The sequence below is a fragment of the Castor canadensis genome, chromosome 1 (assembly GCF_047511655.1).
Source record: "Castor canadensis chromosome 1, mCasCan1.hap1v2, whole genome shotgun sequence".
In the NCBI taxonomy this organism is placed as follows: domain Eukaryota; kingdom Metazoa; phylum Chordata; class Mammalia; order Rodentia; family Castoridae; genus Castor; species Castor canadensis.
In genome coordinates, this window is record NC_133386.1 from 88,085,834 (window position 1) to 88,107,292 (window position 21,459).

Here is a 21,459-nt window from a genome sequence, read left to right on the forward strand (position 1 = left end):
CTAGTAACCAGCCCTACCTAGTAACTGAGCATACAGACGCGAATGTGTCCATCCTCAGCTTACCGCCTACCTGATCGCTTCTCCTAAGGTTCTTGCTTCTGCATTCTGTCTGCTTAACCTTCCAACCTTCTCTTTCCCATGTGTTTTCTGTTTCCTTCCTCATCCAGCAGTTTTGTTTTAGCTGGAGTAGTGCAGCTCGGGATGGCTAGAGAGGACTAGTTGAGTTGAAAAGCAGGCACAGCAGGGGCTTCAGGTAAAATGACTTTCATGGACTCCTGTTTGTCGAGTGGTTGCTGCTTGTTAAGAGCCGGCTCAAGTTAGCGATGCAGTTCGCGATTCATTTGCGATGTGTTCTCTCTCACACTGGTGTTATACGCATGCATATTACCCTGCACATTGATGAAAGCCTTCATAATGTCTATAAAAAATAAGTGCTCAGGTGTGGCCAACTTTAAATTGCTGATTAAACGTTAAAGAATGTTAGTTGTGTTATTAATTTCAGATCAGGAATTTAGTCTTTGAAATCTGACATGGAGTTGTCATAAGATGTGCCTTAGAAATGGAACGCTATCAGTTAATGTAATAATTATTTAGTATTTAATACAGAAGAAATAATTTAAAAAATTTAATGAACAAAAGCTGTAAGACATAGAACAAAGAAATAGAATTAATTTTTCTGCATTTCCATATAAATTATTATAATTATTATTACAACAAATGTCCTTATTTGCTTTATAAAACTTCTACTTTAGATATTAAAAATGATGTAATCAGGGTTGGTGGAGTGGCTCAAGTGGTAGAGTGCCTGCCTAGCAAGTGCGAGGCCCTGAGTTCAAACCCTGGTACCATCCCCCCACCCCCCCAAAAGAAAAGATGTAGTTAGGAACATATTTAAGCATCAGAATACTATGATATAACTAGCAGCATAAACCTTCTCAAATCTCTTTGAACTGAAATGGGCCCTAAGTATCTAACTTAAAATTGTATTTTTAAAAACTAGTTTTTTAACCAGTTTAAGCATAAATATAAGAGAAAGCTCATAATACATTATAGGTAATCAAATACAAAGCTTTGAATTTTGTTTTAAGTTATATTAATGAATTATGAGTTCCTAAGATGCTCAAGCAATATTTTCATTTGAGCATTTTCCATTCTTGATTAGACATTTGATAGGAGATTGCTTTAAAAGCAGCACTTTAGCTGGATGTGGTATGTGCACCTGTAGTTCCACATACTTGGGACACTGAGGCAAGGAAGATTACTTGAGTAGGAGTTCAGGGCCAGTCCTGGGCAATGTAACAAGATTCTGTGTCAAAACAGATAAATAGATATTATTTATTAAGTATTTCCCTACTGCAGTATTATAGTAGAATGATGGGTAAGAACATACTTAAAATTTTAGGTGATACTAACTAACAAAAAAACAATCTTAAAATTCCTCTTTGGTTTACATAATCTTTTATGTTGAGTCTTGAAATGCCTTGTAATTGTTTATATGTAATATATTGTATTTCTCATGTTAATTGCTGAAAGCTGTAACAGTGATATTAATAGCAGTGCATCGCAAACACTATTAAAATACCTTACTATTTTCATAATGAAATTTTGCTGAGATACGTTGATATGAAATGCTAATAGTGATTTTAAATATAGCTAGATAGCTCATTAAATGAAGTTTGAGGCATGTAAGGCAATACCCACAAAATAGGTTGCAATTTACATAATACTTAGCCATCAACATTGTGGGAACCAGAAGTTTTCCACCAAAATGAAAATTTCAGGTTATTAAAACATAATCACCCTTTTACTTTCAATCCTGTTTTAGAAAAAGTAATTCTTTTTGATGGAAATTTTTCACTATTATAAACATGAATATGTATGTTTTAAAAATAAAACACAGAGCATGAGTTGCCAGAGGCTGTCTGCCTTTCTGCTGTATGGTCCTTGACTTCTATTTGCTGATTATTGGCTTGCTTTTTTCTTTTTCTACTGTTGCTAGTTTTCTTCTGTGGCTTCTGTTCTTGTGAATTCACTGTCCATTTTGAGGAGCACACAAGCAGAGTCTATGGATTAAAGAGCATGGACCTTGTGACACAATGTTTTTTTTTTTTTTTTTCCTCCAAATTAGCAGCTCTTATGCTTGCTTTTAAGTTGGGCTCCAGATAAATGAAGGTTGTCAGAATTCTGTCAACCAGATAAGTGGGGTCTGACTATGAATTCATTTTAATAACAAATAATATGCAAGGCATACAGAGACATCACACATAGGAGATGAAATACATGTCAGGCCTACGTTGGAATCACGGCTTTGCCATTACTAGTTCTGTGGCCTCAGACATACGGTTTATCTCCCCGGACCTCAGTGCTGCCCCTGTATTAATGAGGCCAGTAGTATATTCTTAATTAAGTTTATTGCATTTTATCCTTAATTGGATCAAGCATAATGATGCTCTTGAAAACTTTGAACAGTGCCTTACTGCTGAAAGTAAAGCATTCAATAAAGTATACGTGTTGTTAATTATAGCTGTGATGAATGTAATATGCTAATTTGAGAATTAACATCTTAGCCAGACGTGGTATTGCACAGTTGTAATCCTAGCTACTTGGGAGGCAGAGATCAGGAGAACTGAAGTTCAGAGCCAGACCTAGCAAAAAGTAAGTGAGCGAGACCCCCATCTCTTCAAAACAAACCCAGTCTAGTGGCACTTTAGTGTCTGTAATCCCAGCTGTAATCTCAGAATGATAGGTAGGGGGATTGCACTCTGAGGCTGGCCCCAGGCAAAAACATGAGATGCTATCTGCAAAAAAAACTAGAACTAAAAAAGAGCTAGAGGTCTGGGGAGAGCACTTGCCCAACATGCAAGGGACCCCGAATTCCAACTCCAGTACTGCCAACAACAACACAAAAATGTAAGAACTAGCATCTTGATTTGACTTTTCAAAGTAGTATAATAAGCATCTCAATATAAAATCCAGATAAAGAATTTTACATAATTCATTTACTTTGCAGAGTAGTGAAGCAAATAAGTGATTTTAATGTACTGAACCAGGATAAGTTATAATTAGTATTATAAAAATAGGATAAGTATAGTAACATACTATTCACTGTTAGTTTTTTTAGAAAATTGTATAAATTAAAAAAAAAAAAAAACAGTTGAAATGCAAAATCTTTAAAATAGTGAAGAGAATTTCCGAGCTGGAGAGTTTTGTTTATGCTAAGTATTACACAGAACAGTGCCAATGGATAACGAGAGACATATTTTAAATGTCTTCAAACTTAACAGCTCGTGACACAACTGCGCGCAGTTTGCATGTACTCAAATACTAGCCGTGCCACCGATGTCCCATTGCGCATGAGTGTGCCTTCACCGCCCATGTGCTCGCTCCTTACTTACTAGTTTTACTGCTTTTCATTCCTTTAATTATACAAGTTCTGTGTAAGTAAATAAGTTATTGTCCTTGACATTTCATTAGCCATTTTGCATGATGCCGTCTGTTACAGGGCTTGCTGCCAGGGTTGCTGCACTGTAGTGTGTTGTGTGTGAATGTCACCCGGTGTTACTTTATTTTAATATTGTTACATTGTCATGTGTTGTGTGTGAATGTTACCCATGTTATTTTATTCTAATATTGGAGAGTTAATGCTAACTTGTGCCACTGTGTACTTTCACTTCCCGAAATAAGCGGATTTCTTTTTCTTTTTCTTTTTTTTTAACAGACACAGTTAAATTTGCTTCTGGATAAACTTCGAAGTACCGTGAGTATACTTAAAAAGAAAACAGGTTTTTTTTTTTTTTTGGTAATGGTCCTCTAACACAATTATTAGTAATTACTCAAGTAAGCACAATAACCTTGGAATAATTAGAAGTATATTTTAAACCAAATTCCCTTCATTAAAAAGACATTAGTTGACAGACACAGTGGCCCTTGCTTGCTGTTCAGGATGTGAATATTGAGAAGAATGTGGTTCAAGGCCAGACTGGGCAAAAAGTTAGTGAGACCTCATCTCAATAAATCAGCTGGATGTGGCACATCATGTCTGTAGTCCCAGCTATGTGGGAGGCCATAGGTAGGAGGATTGTGGTCTGAGACTGGCCCCAGGCCAACATATAATATCCTACCTCTAAAATAACCTAAAAAAACAAAAAGGGATGGGGGCAGGGCTGAAGTGGTAAAGTGTCTTCAGCTCACATCCAGTTACCACCAAAAAAACGTTTTTTAAAGGGCCAGGCATGCATGGCGACTCACATCTACAGTCCCAGATATGCAGGGGGTGTAGGTCGGAGGGCAGAAGGATCATGGCTTGAGATCAGCCTAGACAAAAGGTTAGCGAAACCCTGTCTCAACAAATAAGTTGGGTGTGGCAGGATATATTATAATCCCAGCTAGTGGGAGGCACAGGAAGGAAGATCAAAGTCTGAAGCCCACCTGGGCAAAAACTCAAGGCACTATATGAAAAATAACTAAAGCAAAAAGAGGACTGGGGTTTGGGTCAAGTGGTAGAGCACCTGCCTAACAGGTATGAGGCCCTGAGTTCAATGCCAAAACAAAAAGAAATTAGTTTTCAAAATGGCTGTTATTTTGTCTAAGTTTGTTCTAAAGAAAGGTTGAATGTATATGTGAAGTTAAATTATTTTATAAATATATGGACTCTTTGAAATGATCAAGATTATCCTGTATGTTCACAAAGGTGAAAATAATTAGTAATTATGGAAAAAGAATTTTTTAGTTAGGATTAAAGGCGTGTAATTTAACTTGATGTTATTATACTTACAGTTATGTTCTCCAGAAATGGCAGTGCTGATCTGACAAAATGGCATCTTAGTTGTATGTACTTTTATAAAGGCCAAGTTCATCTGAAGCCTGGTTACAACTTGCTTTTTAGTAATTCTCCCTGATCTTTTTCTCAGGACCAGGTGCTGCACACTGAGCTGTGTCCCCAGCCTTGTTTTTTAGAAATAGAAAGAATCAACCTACATAGTTCAAGTTTCAAATTATGAAAATATCCTAGTAAAGTCTTAAGCTCCTTCATGATTATGTTGCATTTCATGAGCTGCTGTTAATATGGGTTGAAGGTTGGTGATAGTCACAGAAATAGAAAAATGGGAATGTTGTATGTATCGTCTCAGCAAGCGCCTTTGTTCTCCTAGGGAGCCAGCTTTATTCGCTGCATCAAACCTAATTTAAAGATGACAAGCCACCACTTTGAGGGTGCTCAGATTCTGTCTCAGCTTCAGTGTTCAGGTATTTCCATATTTTTATAATCTGAGTGCCTGTGTGACTCATTTGTTCCTTCCCTCCCGGCGACCCTCCCTCTCTCTCTCTCTCTCTCTGGTTGAACCCAGGGCTTCGTGCATGCTGGGCTGCTACTCTGCCACTTGAGCCACACTCCAGTCCTTCAGTATAATTTAGTAGGACCAATGTTTTGAAATAATTTGCCATTACCTTGATTATTTTTAAATGCAATAAGACTTTATGTTTCCCTTAATCATAAGAAAAGCATGAGGTATAATTTATTATGAAATAAAACTATTTCACATCCTTGAAGTAAGATTGATAACACTTTTAAATAGCAAAGCTGAATCCCCTGTAGGTTGGCTGCTTTCCTGTGGTCTCAGACCAGCCATGATTTATTTCTGGTTCCCCATATGACTGGGTTGGGAGGGAGTTTTGGTGTCCTTGCTTCTCCTCCACCCCATGTGAAAACATAGAAACATGGTGAGACCACTGACTTCTGTGGTACTGATGTGCATTTGATTAATCCCTTCCCCCAGCCTGGTGTCTGCCCTTGCTCAGTCACAGAGCCTCAGGTAGCAGGCTCTGTGTTCTTTCCCCCTGCCTGCCTGTCCTCCATCCCAGCCACAGCCTTCTTCCCTCTCTGTGTGCCTCTCCATCGGCTCGGGCCCCTGACGCTTTCCCAAGCTCTCTTGCTTTTCCGGTTTCTTGGTTTTCTCCTCTGAGAGGCTGGCTTGCTGTGAAGCTCAGGTCTCCTAGGCTTTACAGCCTTTCTTTCCTTTAACCCCTTTTCAATGCCCTGAGCTTAATTTCGTGTTCTTCTTATCATCTGTAATTTTGTATTATTCACTTAAAGAGCCTTCACCAATTCTAGAAGCTTCAGGTTCCCCAAACCTGAATCTACCCCTGACTCCTTACAAAACCCAAGCTACTGATGAATCTAATTCTGCCTTTTTTTTCCTTGTCCGCACAGGGTTGGTAGGATGACACCAAGTCTTACCATGTAAATTCATGGTCACTGACCCTTCGAGGACTCTTTGAACTTGCCCTGCCAGATTTCTCTGGTCAGCACGCTCTGTTTCTCCAGAGAACCAGACACTCACCCTGCTCTCCTCAGACCCCCGAGTCTTTGTCAGTAGATGGCCTCCACTCTGTACTAAGAAGCTAAGCTTCACCTGACTGCCACTAGGCACTTTTCCCGCTCTGGACTGGGGCTGTCGCTCAAGTGGTAGAGCCTAGCAAGCGTGGGGCTTGGATTCCAAGCCAAGGGCCACAGAACAAAAAGAAGTCAGCAGGAACAGGTCTTCAGTACTGGTCTTGTGCACCCATCTTCTGAGATGGATCTCATGCTAAAATCTTACCTCTGATCCATTCTCCCCTGCAGACGCTCTGTCTTTCTCCTCAAGGTTTTCCCAGTTTCCTTTTCCCTCCACCAACAGTCTACTGATTGATAGCTCAGTCTGATGTCTTCCTCTCACTCTAATCCCAGGAGGATCAGCTCTGTCTTGATAAGGATTCTAGCGGTTGACTTATTCCTAAACCAGAGATGTTCATGTTGCAGTCCTTGTCGTGAGAGTTTTCAGGTTTAGGTGTGCCTGTTTTTGGACTCATTTTATGTCAACAATATCCGGTAGAACTTTCCAAGATTGGAATATTGTGTATCTGTGTTATCCAATAAGGTAGCCACTAGATAGACATGTTTGGTTATTAAGCATGTGAAATGTGACCTGTAGGACTTAGTTAAAATTTAGCTAAACTTTATTTTATTTATTTATTTTTTTGTGATGTAATTTGTATTTATTTTTATTTTTTAATTTTTTTATTATTCATATGTGCATACAATGCTTGGGTCATTTCTCCCCCTGCCCCTACCCCCTCCCTTACCCCCCTCCCTTACCACCCACCCCGTCCCCTCCGTCTCCCCCCACCCCCTCGATACCTGACAGAAACTATTTTGCCCTTATCTCTAATTTTGTTGAAGAGAGAATATAAGCAATAATAGGAAGGAACAAGTGTTCCTGGTTGAGATAAGGATAGCTATACAGGGCATTGACTCGCATTGATTTCCTGTGCGTGGGTGTTACCTTCGAGGTTAATTCTTTTTGATCTAACCTTTTCTCTAGTACCTGGTCCCCTTTTCCTATTGGCCTCAGTTGCTTTTAAGGTATCTGCTTTAGTTTCTCTGCGTTAAGGGCAACAAATGCTAGCTAGTTTTTTAGGTGTCTTACCTATCCTCACCCCTCCCTTGTGTGCTCTCGCTTTTATCATGTGCTCCTAGTCCAATCCCCTTGTTGTGTTTGCCCTTGATCTAATGTCCGCATATGAGGGAGAACATACGATTTTTGGTCTTTTGGGCCAGGCTAACTTCACTCAGAATGATGTTCTCCAATTCCATCCATTTACCAGCGAATGATAACATTTCGTTCTTCATGGCTGCATAAAATTCCATTGTGTATAGATAACCACATTTTCTTAATCCATTCATTGATAGTGGGACATCTTGGCTGTTTCCATAACTTGGCTATTGTGAGCAGCACTGCAATAAACATGGATGTGCAGGTGCCTCTGTCTGTGTCACAGTCTTTTGGGTATATCCCCAAGAGTGGTATTGCTGGGTCAAATGGTAGATCAATGTTTATCTTTTTAAGTAGCCTCCAAATTTTTTTCCAGAGTGGTTGTACTAGTTTACATTCCCACCAACAGTGTAAGAGGGTTCCTTTTTCCCCCGCATCCTCGCCAACATTTGTTGGTGGTGGTGTTGCTGATGATGGCTATTCTAACAGGGGTGAGGTGGAATCTTAGTGTGGTTTTAATTTGCATTTCCTTTATTGCTAGAGATGGTGAGCGTTTTTTCGTGTGCTTTTTGGCCATTTGAATTTCTTCTTTTGAGAAAGTTCTGTTTAGTTCACTTGCCCATTTCTTTATTGGTTCATTAGTTTTGGGAGAATTTAGTTTTTTAAGTTCCCTATATATTCTGGTTATCAGTCCTTTGTCTGATGTGTAGCTGGCAAATATTTTCTCCCACTCTGTGGGTGTTCTCTTCAGTTTAGAGACCATTTCTTTAGCTAAACTTTAAATATTATTTAATTTTAATATGTTAAAATTTAAGCATATGTGTCTAGTGAAGCTAAGAGCCTGTGGCTAGTGGCTGCCGTAATGGGCAGCACAAGATTTATTCTTTTTTTTTTTTTTTTTCCTTTTATTATTCATATGTGCATACAAGGCTTGGGTCATTTCTCCCCCCTGCCCCCACGCCCTCCCTTACCACAAGATTTATTCTTTATTTAAGTCTTCCAAGTCCTATTGCTATGATTTCCTAAACAGTGAGTCCTACTCCTTCCTGACTCAAGTGGTCACTTCCTCTCTCTCAGTTTTTTGCTATAGCTTCGTAAGTATCCTCATTGCATGTGCTTAGTGTGTTCTTCACGTGTGTCACAGCTCAGTTCTGACCATGTCTTTTTACTGCTCTGATGGCTCCTAATTAGTACTGAGGTAAAAAGCAAAATCTTGGTAGGATGTGGAGCCCCGTACAGACTGTGTGTCCCTTGCTTTCTTTCCTCTCTCTTCTCTCTGCTCCAGCCACACTGACTTTCCTTTCAGTTCCTTTCTTGATATTTCTGTCTTGGAAGGAAGACTTAATGATGCTGAGTTCTGGTGCCTTTACTTCACAATCATAGCTATAAATTTTATGTACATTTGTATAATTATTTAAAATTTTCTTCCTCTGTAAACTCTATGAGTGTAGGAACTGTATCTGTTTTGATTTATTCAAAATTATCTTGCTTCTCTGATATGTACTAGACTCTTTTATTGTTGGAAGAAATGTACATTGTAGCAGACATGAGGATTCCTTTGTGATTGATTTTAACAAACACTGGAAAATCAAGTAGTTTATGCCTGCTGTAGTCCTGCAGATGAGATGTATTTTTATAAATTGTCTTTATGGTGTTGTTACTTTGAGCTTGATTTTTTTTTCTTATTTAAATTCCTCTTTAGGATTTGCTTATTACAACATAACCAATTCATTTCCTAAGTAAGCATCCCCTCTCCTTGGCACATCAAGTATGTTTAGCTATAGCTATGTATGATATTACATTAGCAGAGTATGGGCTTATTGGTGTTTTAGTGAGGATTCCTCTTTTTGTAAGCACTATATTTTAACATGTTGAGAAAAGTTTGTACTTTAATAGATCTGGGTAATGAGAAAAAAGCAAAAATAATTATTAGAAAAATATTTGTGAATTTTTCTTAAGTAAGATATCTAATATAAGACAGTCTGTTTTGCATTTCTGTTTGTATTTTTTTTTTCCATTTTGAGGAAAACTAATTTAAGATGCCTGCTGCTAAACCTACTGGTCTGACTAGCCACCACCAGGATGAAGTAGGGGAAAAGGAGAAAAAGGCAGCCTTGAGGCTGTGCTTCTTGTGTAGCAAAGAGGGGACTTGAGTATAATTAGCAAATGTAGCACCATGTAGGTTCTTACCAGACTGTCATCGTAAGAACCAGGCCATGAGAGTTTCTAGAAAGAATAATACTTGGCTTTGTGATTTTTTGGTGGACAGTATTGAGGTTTGAACTCAGGTCTCCATGCTTGCAAGGCGAGTGTTCTGCCACCTGAGCCACACCTCCAGCCCTTTTTCTCTGGTTTTTTGGAGATAGAGTTTCACTTTTGCCCAGGCTGGCCTGGACCACAATCTTCTCATTTTACTTCTCTCACCATAGCTGGGATGACAGATATGTACCACCGTGCCTACCTTTTTTTCCATTAAGATGGGGTCTCATTAACTTTGCCTAGGCTGGCCTGGAACTATGATCCTCGTAATCTCAGCTTCCCATGTAGCTTGGGATGACGGGTACATGGCACCATGCCCAGCTATTGGTTGAGATGGCGGTCTCATGAACTTTTTTGCCCAGGCTGGCCTCAAACTGTGATCCTCCTGATCTGATCCTCTTAAGTAGCTAAGATTTAAGTGTGAGCCACCAGCAGCCAGTTTTCTTGGCTTAGTGACTTTGAGGCTTCAAAAGCTCTTAAGAATAAGTGAGCGTCAAGTCCTGTGAAGTCCGTTGTAGGCTTGGTAATTTGTTACACTCCGTGAAGCTCTTAATGAACTTCTGTAAGCCAGGTCATAGTTTGTGGGGAAAGCCAAGCAACTTGGCGGTAGTGAATGAATTTCCAAGATACTTGATGTAAAAAGGCAAAAATTATGATGTCAACCAAACCTTACTTTTATTTCTCCAAGTAAAGCCTAGAACTAAATCTTGTTCTGCTGGTTGTTTTCTCATGAGAATGATGGTCTTGCTGGCCATGGTGGGACATGCTTGTAATCCCAGCACTTGAAGGCAGAAGCAGGAGGATCACAAGTTCAAGACCAGCCTGTGCTATATAGCAAGACTCTGTCCCAAAAACCCAAGGGCTAGGCATGTATCTCAGTGGTAGAGCACTTCCAAAGTATATGCAAGGCCCCGGGTTCAATCCCAAGCACTAGAAAAAAAATATTTTTTTGTTTCATTAATTAGCATACACTTTATATATGTCTCGGATATATATATATATATATGTATATATATATATTTATATTTTTTTATTTATATATATTTTTATAAAAATATATAAATATATAATATTTTTATATATTTTTATGTTGGTTAGATAAAGCTGTGCTCTATTTTTTAAAATTCATGTATGTTACTCTCATATGGTTGTAATGTAATTTAATCATGGATACTTTAGTTTTATGTTTTTCTGTTGTAAACAGTGATCCAGTGTTTACACTCTCCACACATATCTTTGTTTACAAGCATGAAAAATTATAGGTTAGATTCATAGAAATAGAAATTACTGAAGCTGTAATCCCAGCTACTCAGGAGGTGAAGATGGGAGGATTGTGGTTTGAGGCCAATCCAGGCTAAAAGTTATCAAGACCCTATTTCAAAACCAAACTGGAATGAGACACCAATGGCTTATGCCTATAATCATAGCTACTTGGGAGGCTGAGATCAGGAGGATTGTGGTTTGAGGCCAGCCTGAGCAAAAAGTTCATGAAACCCTATCTCAGAGGAAACAAGCTGGGTGTGATGGTAAGCACTTGATGTCCTCGTAGAGCAGGAAGCTTAAGGAAGGAAGAGCAAGGTTGGCCTGGGCAAGACCCTATCTCTAAAATAACCACAGCAAAACAAGGAAGGTTGTGGCTCAAGTGATAAGTGCCTAACCAGCACGTATGAAATGCTGAGTTCAACCCCCAGACCTACCGGCAAAACCAAACCAAACAACAACAATAAAAACAATGAGCAGGGCTTGGTGGTGCACACCTGTGCTCCCAACTGCTCAGGAAGTAGGATTGCGGTCAGAGGTAGGCAGGGCAAAATTGTGAGACCCTATCTGTAAGACAAACTAAAAAAGTAAAAGGACTGAGGGTGTGTATAAATCCTTCAGTTCAATCCCCAGCACCACCAAAAACCACAAACAAAAACAAAAACTCAACAAAAGAAAAGGGGTAACTATTTCTACATTGCCATCCACATTTGTTGCACTAGTTTACTCCTTCACCAAGAGTGTGTGTGTGTGTTTTCCTGTGCTGTTGTTAACTGAGTACTTTGAGCTTTTATATTTTTACCAGTGTGATAGGTTAATATTCAGTCTGACTGCCTAGAAAGGCTATCTTTCCTATAAGATTATTTTAAAATAAAAATTCACTCAATTAAAAAATTGTTATAGCTCCATTTTTAATTTAAATTTTTGACCAGTTTATTTTGATGTAAGGAAAGAGATGAGTGTATGTTATTTTTCTTATTTTTGTTTTTCACATGTTAGTAACTATTTCCACCCTTAACTTCTTTAATGTTGATTTATTAGTTAGCAGCCTCAAAATTTTAAGCACAATTGTTGTACTTAAATAGTCAGTCTTACAAGTTGCATTAAAAAAATGACTAGCCATCTGTGATAACAGTTCTCATTGAATAACTTGTTTTCCCTGTTGGTTTGAGTCGTTCCAGTGACTAAAATCCAGGTGTTGCTGTGAACAAAGGTTTTGGCATTGTCTTTACCTGTTTTTCCAGTCTCAACCTATTGTACTCCTCTCCTGACCTGAAAAGCTCACATTGATTGAGGCTCAGAAAAACCACTTTTTACAATTACACTGATAATGCATGTTTATCCTTAGGTTCAGCTTCCCAGTAGATTAGCTTCTTTCAGAGGGGAGTGGCAGGGGCTGTTTATAGTGAAATAGTGACCTGTTATTTCTCTTCCTTTTGCTTTGTCTAAGTGAGCTATTATTTCTCTTGCTTTGTTTAAGTGCTTAGGAAAAGTTGGGAATGTTTTTGACTACTTTTTGGAGACTCTATCAGGAATCTTATTTTAAAATTAACCTCAGGACTTAGAAAGTGACCAAGTGCATGTATTTGCTTTATATACTCTTAATATTAATGTAGATTAAAAGAAGATACAAAGTAGACTCGAGTTTTCTAGAGACCACTGGTTTGCCTCTAAGAAATGGTTAGTCATGATAGCTTTAGATAGAATTTCATTGTAGTAGTTTTAGGTGATAGATCAGTTGAGATATTTTGGCTAGAAGTACATTTCCTTTGTAATATTTCATTGCTGAGAGTCCCTACAAATTGTTCTTTCCTAAACATGAATTTGTAAAATTATAAAATCACAAGTGGTTCTGGACTTCTGTGCAGTGATTGGCAATGATTTGTGTCTATGAATCCAGGCATGGTATCTGTTCTGGACTTGATGCAGGGTGGTTTCCCATCACGAGCTTCATTCCATGAACTCTACAACATGTACAAAAAGTACATGCCGGATAAACTTGCAAGATTGGATCCAAGGCTATTTTGTAAGGTACAAGTGCCACTTAAAATTTCTTGGCAATAAAGTCTTTCCTATTAATTACTAGTTGGAATTTAACTTTTAAACTTTTCTTTTCCAGGCACTTTTTAAGGCTTTGGGCTTAAATGAAATTGACTACAAGTTTGGGTTAACCAAAGTGTTTTTTAGACCTGGCAAGGTAAATATATTTTTATTTGAAACTTTCACATTGTGAAGGTCCTAGTTGGAGTGTAGATAGCTTTAAGTAATTAGTATTATTAAGTAATAATAGTTTGTGTTATTTTTTAATTACATGGTTCTGACAACATGAAATATATATCTGTATATACACATTCATGATTTTCCTATTTTGACAAGCTTATAATGTATAATTCTCTAAATATAAATTTTATAGTTTTATTCAGTATTGGAATCAGCACTGCTTAATCGACTTTTTTTCTTTAAGGGTTAACCAGAAAATACTAACATTTTAAACAAGTTGAAAGTTTAAAAAAAATATATTAATTTAGTCTTCAATGGACTTTGAAGTCTTCACTGTGAGATAAAATTCTAGAGTTGGGAAGATGTATAAGATACAAGAAATTGAATTTGGACTGGAGTTCATACTCCTGCCAAAACTAGAATGAATGAGTGTATAAATGCTTTTGTGTGGAACATGTTTATTTTTAGGCTAATACATACATAGTCCTGTAGTTTTAATACTCAAAGGTTGTAGAATACTTTTTAACTAAATGTATTCAGTGTAGAAATATGTAAATGTGGTTCACATGTTAGTGATTATATTTTTACTACTCCTAAATTCTTTAATATTGATGTAATAATTGCATCCTCATAATTATAAACACATATTGTTGTTATATTTAAATAACCAATCACAGTAGTTGGATTAAGCAAAATCATTAAGAAATATATTTAGTATCTTCAGGATAAGTTAATCATAATAAGTCTGATTTCACATTTTTGAGCATTAGATGAAATGTATATATACATTACCAGTGAACGTACTGCCTGTAAATATTTTTATCACAGAAGACCCATACCATTTCCTATAAAAATTAAGAGAAAAAAATGTTCACAGTTGCCTTAGCTTTATTCATATATATTTATCATAATCTCAACATTTCTCTTGTTTGAGAACTATACTAATTATTTAAAAATTAATAGCCAGATAGAGAAAGGACTTGATCTTATTTACCTCTAGAAAAATTAGTAGGTTTTGTTGAAAGCCTAAGGCAAATTGACTCAAAAATCTACAACTTCATTATATTACCTTTAATTTAATTTTTATTATAAAAAGATTTTATATTGATTGGTATGTGACATCCTAAATATTGTGGTGAGTTATTTGGTAAAAGATAAAAGTCATTTTAGAATTTGGTCATAAATAGTGGAAATAATATATTTTATTGATGAATAACCAAATAGGTATTTTATTAGAGTTGTCTGTCTCTTTGTCTAAAATGGGGGTGGGTGTTGGGTGAGACAGATGATTTCAGTGGTACCTGATATTTTATAGCTGACCTCATCTTGGAAAGAGCTATACAGATATCTAAGAACCAGAGTGGGCTAATTCAGAGATATGTTAGTCCTTTTCCACCTTTTTCTCAACCAAATATTTTTACCAGTCCTCTTCAATTAAATCATTTAAGATTTTTTTCCTACTTTTTAAAAATTGAATCTTCTACCTTGTAATAAGTAACCTTTCTTACCCCCTAAAAAATGTCATGAAGAAAAGAAGGAAGAGACACTATGTTTGAGAGTTTGCTGTACACCCTAGTAAGATGTACCTAGAATTAGCATACAACCATATTGGGATTTCATTTCTATTTATTTTGTTTTCTTTGTGTTTTATTTTATTTTTTAATTATCATTATTCATATGTGCATACAATGCTTGGGTCATTTCTCCCCCCTGCCCCCACCCCCTCCCTTACTACCCACTCCTTCCCCTCCCTCTTCCCCACCCCCTCGATACCCGGCAGAAACTATTTTGCCCTTATCTCTAATTTTGAACACATTATTTTAAATGCTGATATTAATTTACTTTGCCTCCTAGTTTGCAGAATTTGATCAGATTATGAAGTCTGACCCTGACCACTTGGCAGAGTTGGTTAAAAGAGTGAATCATTGGCTCGTCTGTAGTCGCTGGAAGAAAGTTCAGTGGTGTTCACTCTCAGTCATCAAGCGTAAGTGTTTTTTGCAGGTGTGGTGGTACCCATCTGCAATCCCAGCACTCTGGAGGGTGAGGAGGGAAGAACTCACTATAGTGAGTTTAAGGCCAGCCTAGGCTACATAGCCAGGCCCTGTCAAAACAAAGCAAACAAATCCTAACCCCCCACCCTCCCCTTAAAAATGTGTTTTGTTTCACACCCAGACTTTGTTGCTTTGGACGTGAGGTTGTTTGTGTGATGTTACAAGGCTGTCTTGGGGTTAAATGCTGAGCAACAGAGATGTGACTTTTGTTCGTGCTGTGCCTCTTGGTCTTCAAGCGATGTCTCAGGTGTAGGATGTGATAAACTAGCACTTGGAGATTTTTTGTGTTTTTATTTTTTGAATATATGACACTTATTTTTCACATATGAATGTGTTATAAGAATGAATTTCATCATGTCCTAAACAAAACAGAGCTATCTTGATTCTTTCTCTCTCTCCCTCTCTCTCTCTCTCTCTCTCTCTCTCTCTCTCTCTCTCTTCCCGTGGTCCCCCAGCACCATGTCCTGTTCACTTAGATTTAAACCAGAATTTTTTTGCTTGTACAGCATCTATAATAAGCAATCCAAATGTTTCAGGATTGCAATGGCTCTCACTTACTCATTTATGTATGTATATATGTATGTATGTATTTATTCCTGAGGTGCTGAGGATCAAACCTGCGGTTTCTCACATACCAGGGAACACTATACCATTCAGCTGCATCCCCAGCCATTGCCTCTTCTTTCTTATCTTTGAAATCTCATCAGTCACCAAATCAAGTTGGTTTTCCTGTGAATACTGTAATTCTTTATATTTTATTGCCAATGCCTTAGTACAGCCTCTTTCTCCCACTTGCATGGTAACTTCACTAGCTCCAAAACTGGTTTTCCTGTTTCTCAGAGTTACCTCTCTGAAGTAAACCCCTCCTGTGACCCTTTGTAAATAGAGAGCATAGTCTGAATTCTTAGAATGTCTTTCAAGACCACATAAAATGGGCACCTTTTCTACCACGCCGTCTTAGACCCTGTCCTTTGAGACACTGACTGAGCTACTTCTGTGTGTGTTTCTGCCAGGTTACAGCAACTATTTATCTGGCCCAAAATAACAGTGAGAATATTTTTGGGTCACCCCAGGGTCTGTGGCAAAACTTTAATTGTTGAGAGCTATTTGAGCACCAGTAACTTGATTAAATTTATAATTGCTACCCATACTCACCAGAATACCAGAAATAATGCTGGATACACAGAAAGGATTTAGAATCATTCCTTATTAATTGAAAAGTAAAATTCATTTGGCCCAATTAAAGAAACTGTGCAAACAAAGGTTATTTTTGAGATCTTTTGTTAGATGATTGTGAATATGTATGAAAAGAAACCTATAAGGAAAAAAAGATTAGAACGCCTCTTTTCCCCATCATTTTTCAAGTAAAACCAAACATGTTTGTCCGGCAGCTCAATGCTTTTTGCTTTATATATTGCATTTTGGTGGAAAACACATCATATTAAAATTATCTCTGTTAAAGCATCATTTGTGGACTGTGTTATACAGACACACTGAGGTCAGTAACCTCTGGACAGAGATTTTTGCAGAATGTTAGTAGGGAAGCTCTGAAAAAAATATTTCAAGGTCAGATCATCTTAGAAAATTCTGGGTTACCTGAAGTTAAAAAGATTCCTTTATTATAGGATTCTCAGAGGCCTCATCCACTATGTTCATTGTGAGTTTCTAAAAGGAGGTAAAGTGTGTGTCTTTCCTAAATTAACTTGACTCATTTTATAAAAAAGATATGCCTATTTACATTTAACAGAACAGATACAGCCTTGAACAGTTTGGGAAGCAGTCATGTCTCATCATAAGGAGATAGTACACTTAAAGTGTAAACCCAGTCATATACATGATAGACTTTTATTTTAAGAAGAATTAAGAATTTAACATTAACCTTCCTGATTTTTATGTCTCTGGTGTAATATATTTGTCAGAATTTTGTGTTTCTTGAGAATTGCTTTGTGAAAATGTGTGGGTTTTTAAAAATATGTGTCTAACTTAAAGTGAATTTTTTTCTACCATTTTATTTTACTCTCATGCTTAGTGAAAAACAAAATAAAATATCGAGCCGAAGCTTGCATTAAAATGCAAAAAACTGTTCGAATGTGGCTTTGCAAAAGGAGACACAAACCTCGGTAAGATGAATGTCTAAACAGCCTCCAAAACCTGATTAGCCTCGTACAAAATAGCAATTAGAGTCTAAATGAAAAGCAGTTTGAATCTCAAGTTCTTTGTAAACGTATATATTATTTTGTTATTTATTCAGTACTTGCCTCATTCTACAAAAGGATTTGAAGTGACTTACAAAAATGTAAATACTGTAAAAGGTTTGAGACAAGTTCTATTATTTTTATTATTTTAGTGATTTGAGTTTCCTAATGATGTCAAGTTGACATTGTTTTTAAAAATGTCTTGTTAACATTTTGACCATACTTTTCAAGATTATCCATAAGGTTAATTTTGTTTCACTTGTTTACAGTTTCATTATAAATTAAATTTTTACTGCTTATTTAAATGTTTCACTACTAATTTAGACTTTTAAACTTGGAGATATGTATAACTATTGATCCATCACACCTTTTTATAGAGGTTATTAGGTTAAGTTCTGCATACATACATGATTCTTTTTACCCTCAGTGACAGATCTGAACAGCATACAAAATAATTTCAGAAAAGAAATACAGTGTTTAGCAATATGTGTTAAATAATATGTTATTAATGGAAAATCTACCTAAAGCATCAAATGTTGAAGTTGATCTCTGATGAAGTATTGTCTCTACAGCATTGATGGCCTGGTTAAGGTGGGCACACTGAAAAAACGGCTTGATAAATTTAATGAAGTAGTAAGTGCATTGAAAGATGGAAAACCAGAGATGAACAGACAGATCAAAGATCTTGAAATTTCTATTGATGCTTTGATGGCCAAAATTAAGGTATGTAATTTTAACCCAGATGATGCTGGTTTTTATATAATTTAATAGCTTTTGTTACTGGTATTGAAAAAGTCCTTATTTTTTCAAGATGTCAAATGTCAACAAGCAGATGCTCCTTATCCTCTCTCCCCATTTCTGTGTTTGAAAAATTGCATAGCAGAAAGATAATAAAGACAACTTGATGAAATTTTATCTGTTGTTAGGAAAAATATTTTCTCCTCAAAAGGGTAACTAAAAATACTACACTTTGCTGGTAAACTTTTGTATAGTCATGACTCAGACAGGATCAATGCAAGTTATTTTAATTTGTTTTATGCTTCTCAATTTTCAGAAACTAGATTTTATCTGATCTTATTCATTTTCCTTTGTGATGGCACTGGGGTTGGAACTCATGGCCGGTATATGCTAAGCTGGACTCTCACTGAGCTATATCCTTACTACCCCAGAAACTGACTTCTGAATTATAAAAGTGATATAACATTATTAAAACTTTGAAGAAAAACACCAAAAAACAGCTTATACTCCCACACTAATATATGCAGCAAGTATGCTGTGATGCATTCCCTTGCAATCTTACTTCATATGCATACTTTCTACACGGTTCTTCATTATTCTATGCATTTAATTTTGTATCTCTGCCATTATGTTACATGGATTGTTTATGTTTGCACTTTATTTTTATAGAGTCTATAACATAATTTACTTGACTGCTATAATAGTAACAATTCCCTCAATTTTGTAGGGAAAAAAATGGGTCCACTTTTTTCTCATTTTTACTTATTTGATTACTAGTGGGGTTGAGAATTTTTTTCTACATGCTTGTTTGTTGATCTTATTTCCTCTTTCTCTTCTAGCTTTTCCTCAATTTTATCTTAGGGTTTTACAGTTTTTCTCAGCTAGCTTCATAGGTCAGTGCAATTCTGTAGATAACATAAGTACCTTAAAGTATGTCTTTTATCATATTTTCTATAAATATTTTATGTAGACAATGGCATATCTTAGAGGTAAAAAGGGAAACAGCATCAAGAGAAAAAGGAAAATGCTCTCTCTAGACTTAGCTGATTTTATAAATCCACCCTGGGCCATCCCTATTTGTCAGGTACCATTATCAGGGAAAATTAACCCCACTATATTTTTGGAAGACTCTTAGGAAAATTATTCAGCAATTTTAGATGTAGGTAGTAATTTCTCAAATATTCCTTTTTGTTAAGTATATTCACCATGGCTGCAGAAGAGAGAACTTTTAAAGTATGTGTTCATTGTTTTGTTTTTCAAGTCCACTATGATGACAAGAGAACAAATACAGAGAGAATATGATGCACTAGTTAAAAGCTCAGAGGATCTCCTCAGTGCATTACAGAAAAAAAAGCAGCAAGAGGAAGAAGCAGAAAGGCTGAGGCGGATTCAAGAAGAAATGGAAAAAGAAAGAAAACGACGTGAAGAAGATGAACGACGGCGAAGAAAGGAAGAGGAAGAAAGGCGGATGTAAGATGTTATATTTTTTGAACTAGAGACTTAAGGTCAAATTCTTTGTGTTGCTAATGGTTAATGTCTATCCTTAAAACTGTGTTCTTTTTTAATCACCTAATTTTAGGATGAGTTTGAAAATTGAGAAAGCAAACTCATTTAAAAATAATTATATAAAATGATTTTAACTATAGGTTGAGTATCCCTAATCTGAAAATCCAAATCTAAAATGCTGTGAAGCCCAAAACTTTTTAAATACCATGTGTTGGTGGTCATATTTCAAATTCTACTTTATATTTTAATCGTATATATTAATGGTATTTACATGTATACAGTGTGCATTGACGATACCTGTCTACCATTCTTCCCTTCCCCTCTGCCCCACTCCACACACTTTCGAGTTTCTAGTAATTCTTCTATTTTCAAGTAGACTTTTTTGGCTGAATAACTCTGTGTGTGTGTGTGTGTGTGTGTGTGTGTGACATTTCTTTACCCATTTCTCTGTTGACAAGCACCTAGGCTGATTCCCTATCTTAGCTATTGTGTTCAGTGCTGCAGTAAACATGGAAGTGTGGCATCTCTTTTATATGCTGATTTCATTTCCTGTGGAGGTGTACTCGGAAGTGGGATGTTAGATCATGTAATACTCTAATTTTAGGATTTTTTTGTTTTTGTTTCTGTTTTGAGACAAGGTCTCACTATGTATATATAGCCCATGCTGGTCTTGAACTTGAGCTCTTCCTGCCTCAGTTTCCTAAAAGGTGGGATTAAAAATGTGTGCCAGCAGACCAGGCTCCTATTTTTAGCTTTTTGGGGACTCTCCTTAATGGCTGAACAAATTTACATTGCCACCAAGAGTACATGAGAGTTCTTTTTTTTCCATATCCTCAGTAACTTTTGTTGTTAGTATTCTTTTTTTTTTTTTTTTGCGGTACTGGGGTTTGAAGTCAAGGCCTATACCTTGAGCCACTCCACCAGCCCTTTTTTGTTTGTGATGGGTTTTCTTGAGATAGGGTTTCATGAACTATTTGCCTGGCCTGGCTTTGAACCGTGATCCTCCTGATCTCTGCCTCCTAGGTAGCTAGGATTACAGGCATAAGCCAACAGCACCTGGCCTATTTTTGTTTTCTTGTTGACTAATAATATTGAGCATTTTAAAATACATTTATTGGCCATTAGTACTTCTTTTGAGAACTATCTATTTAGATCATTTGTCTGTTTTTGATTGGCTTCTTTTTTAAGTGGTTAAGTTCTTTATATATTCTGGATAGTAACCCTGTCTCAGATGAATAGTTGACAAATATTTTCTCCCATTGTGCAGGCTGTGTCTTATGTCTGTTGATTATTTCCTTGCCGTGCAGAAGCTTTTTAGTCTGATACAATCTCATTTGTCAATTTTTGCTTTTGTTCTATCCCTTCAGAGTCGTGTCAAGAAAATCTTTGCTTAGACAAATATCTTGAAGTGTTTTCCCCTAATAGTTTTAGAGTTTCAGGTCTTACAGCTATTCAGGGTCTTCTGTGTTTTCATATGAATCTTAGTATTGTTTTTTCTGTCTCTGTGGAGCATGCCATTGGTATTTGATGGGGATTGCACTGGATGTGTAGATCATCTTGTGTAGCATGGACACTAACAGTGTTACACAGCTCATGCACCTAGAGGGTCTTTCTACCTTTTGGTGTCTTCTTCAGTTTCTTTCATCAGTGTTTTACAGTTTTCATTGTAGAGGTCTTTACTTCCTAAGTTAAATTTATTCT

The 21,459-nt window shown here is 36.7% G+C and overlaps 1 protein-coding gene across 10 annotated transcripts in view; it reads left to right on the plus strand.

Moving 5' to 3' along the window:
* The window catches only part of Myo6 (myosin VI), a 143,265-nt gene that overhangs the window by 100,603 nt on the left and 21,203 nt on the right, over positions 1-21,459 (plus strand). For all 10 annotated transcript variants that reach the window (XM_074079497.1, XM_074079492.1, XM_074079506.1 and 7 more), the window contains 8 exons: positions 3,719-3,757; positions 5,151-5,244; positions 12,949-13,079; positions 13,168-13,245; positions 15,123-15,252; positions 17,349-17,439; positions 18,087-18,237; positions 19,514-19,722. In XM_074079497.1, coding sequence (XP_073935598.1) covers positions 3,719-3,757; positions 5,151-5,244; positions 12,949-13,079; positions 13,168-13,245; positions 15,123-15,252; positions 17,349-17,439; positions 18,087-18,237; positions 19,514-19,722 — 923 coding nt within the window. The remainder of the gene's footprint in view (positions 1-3,718; positions 3,758-5,150; positions 5,245-12,948; positions 13,080-13,167; positions 13,246-15,122; positions 15,253-17,348; positions 17,440-18,086; positions 18,238-19,513; positions 19,723-21,459) is intronic.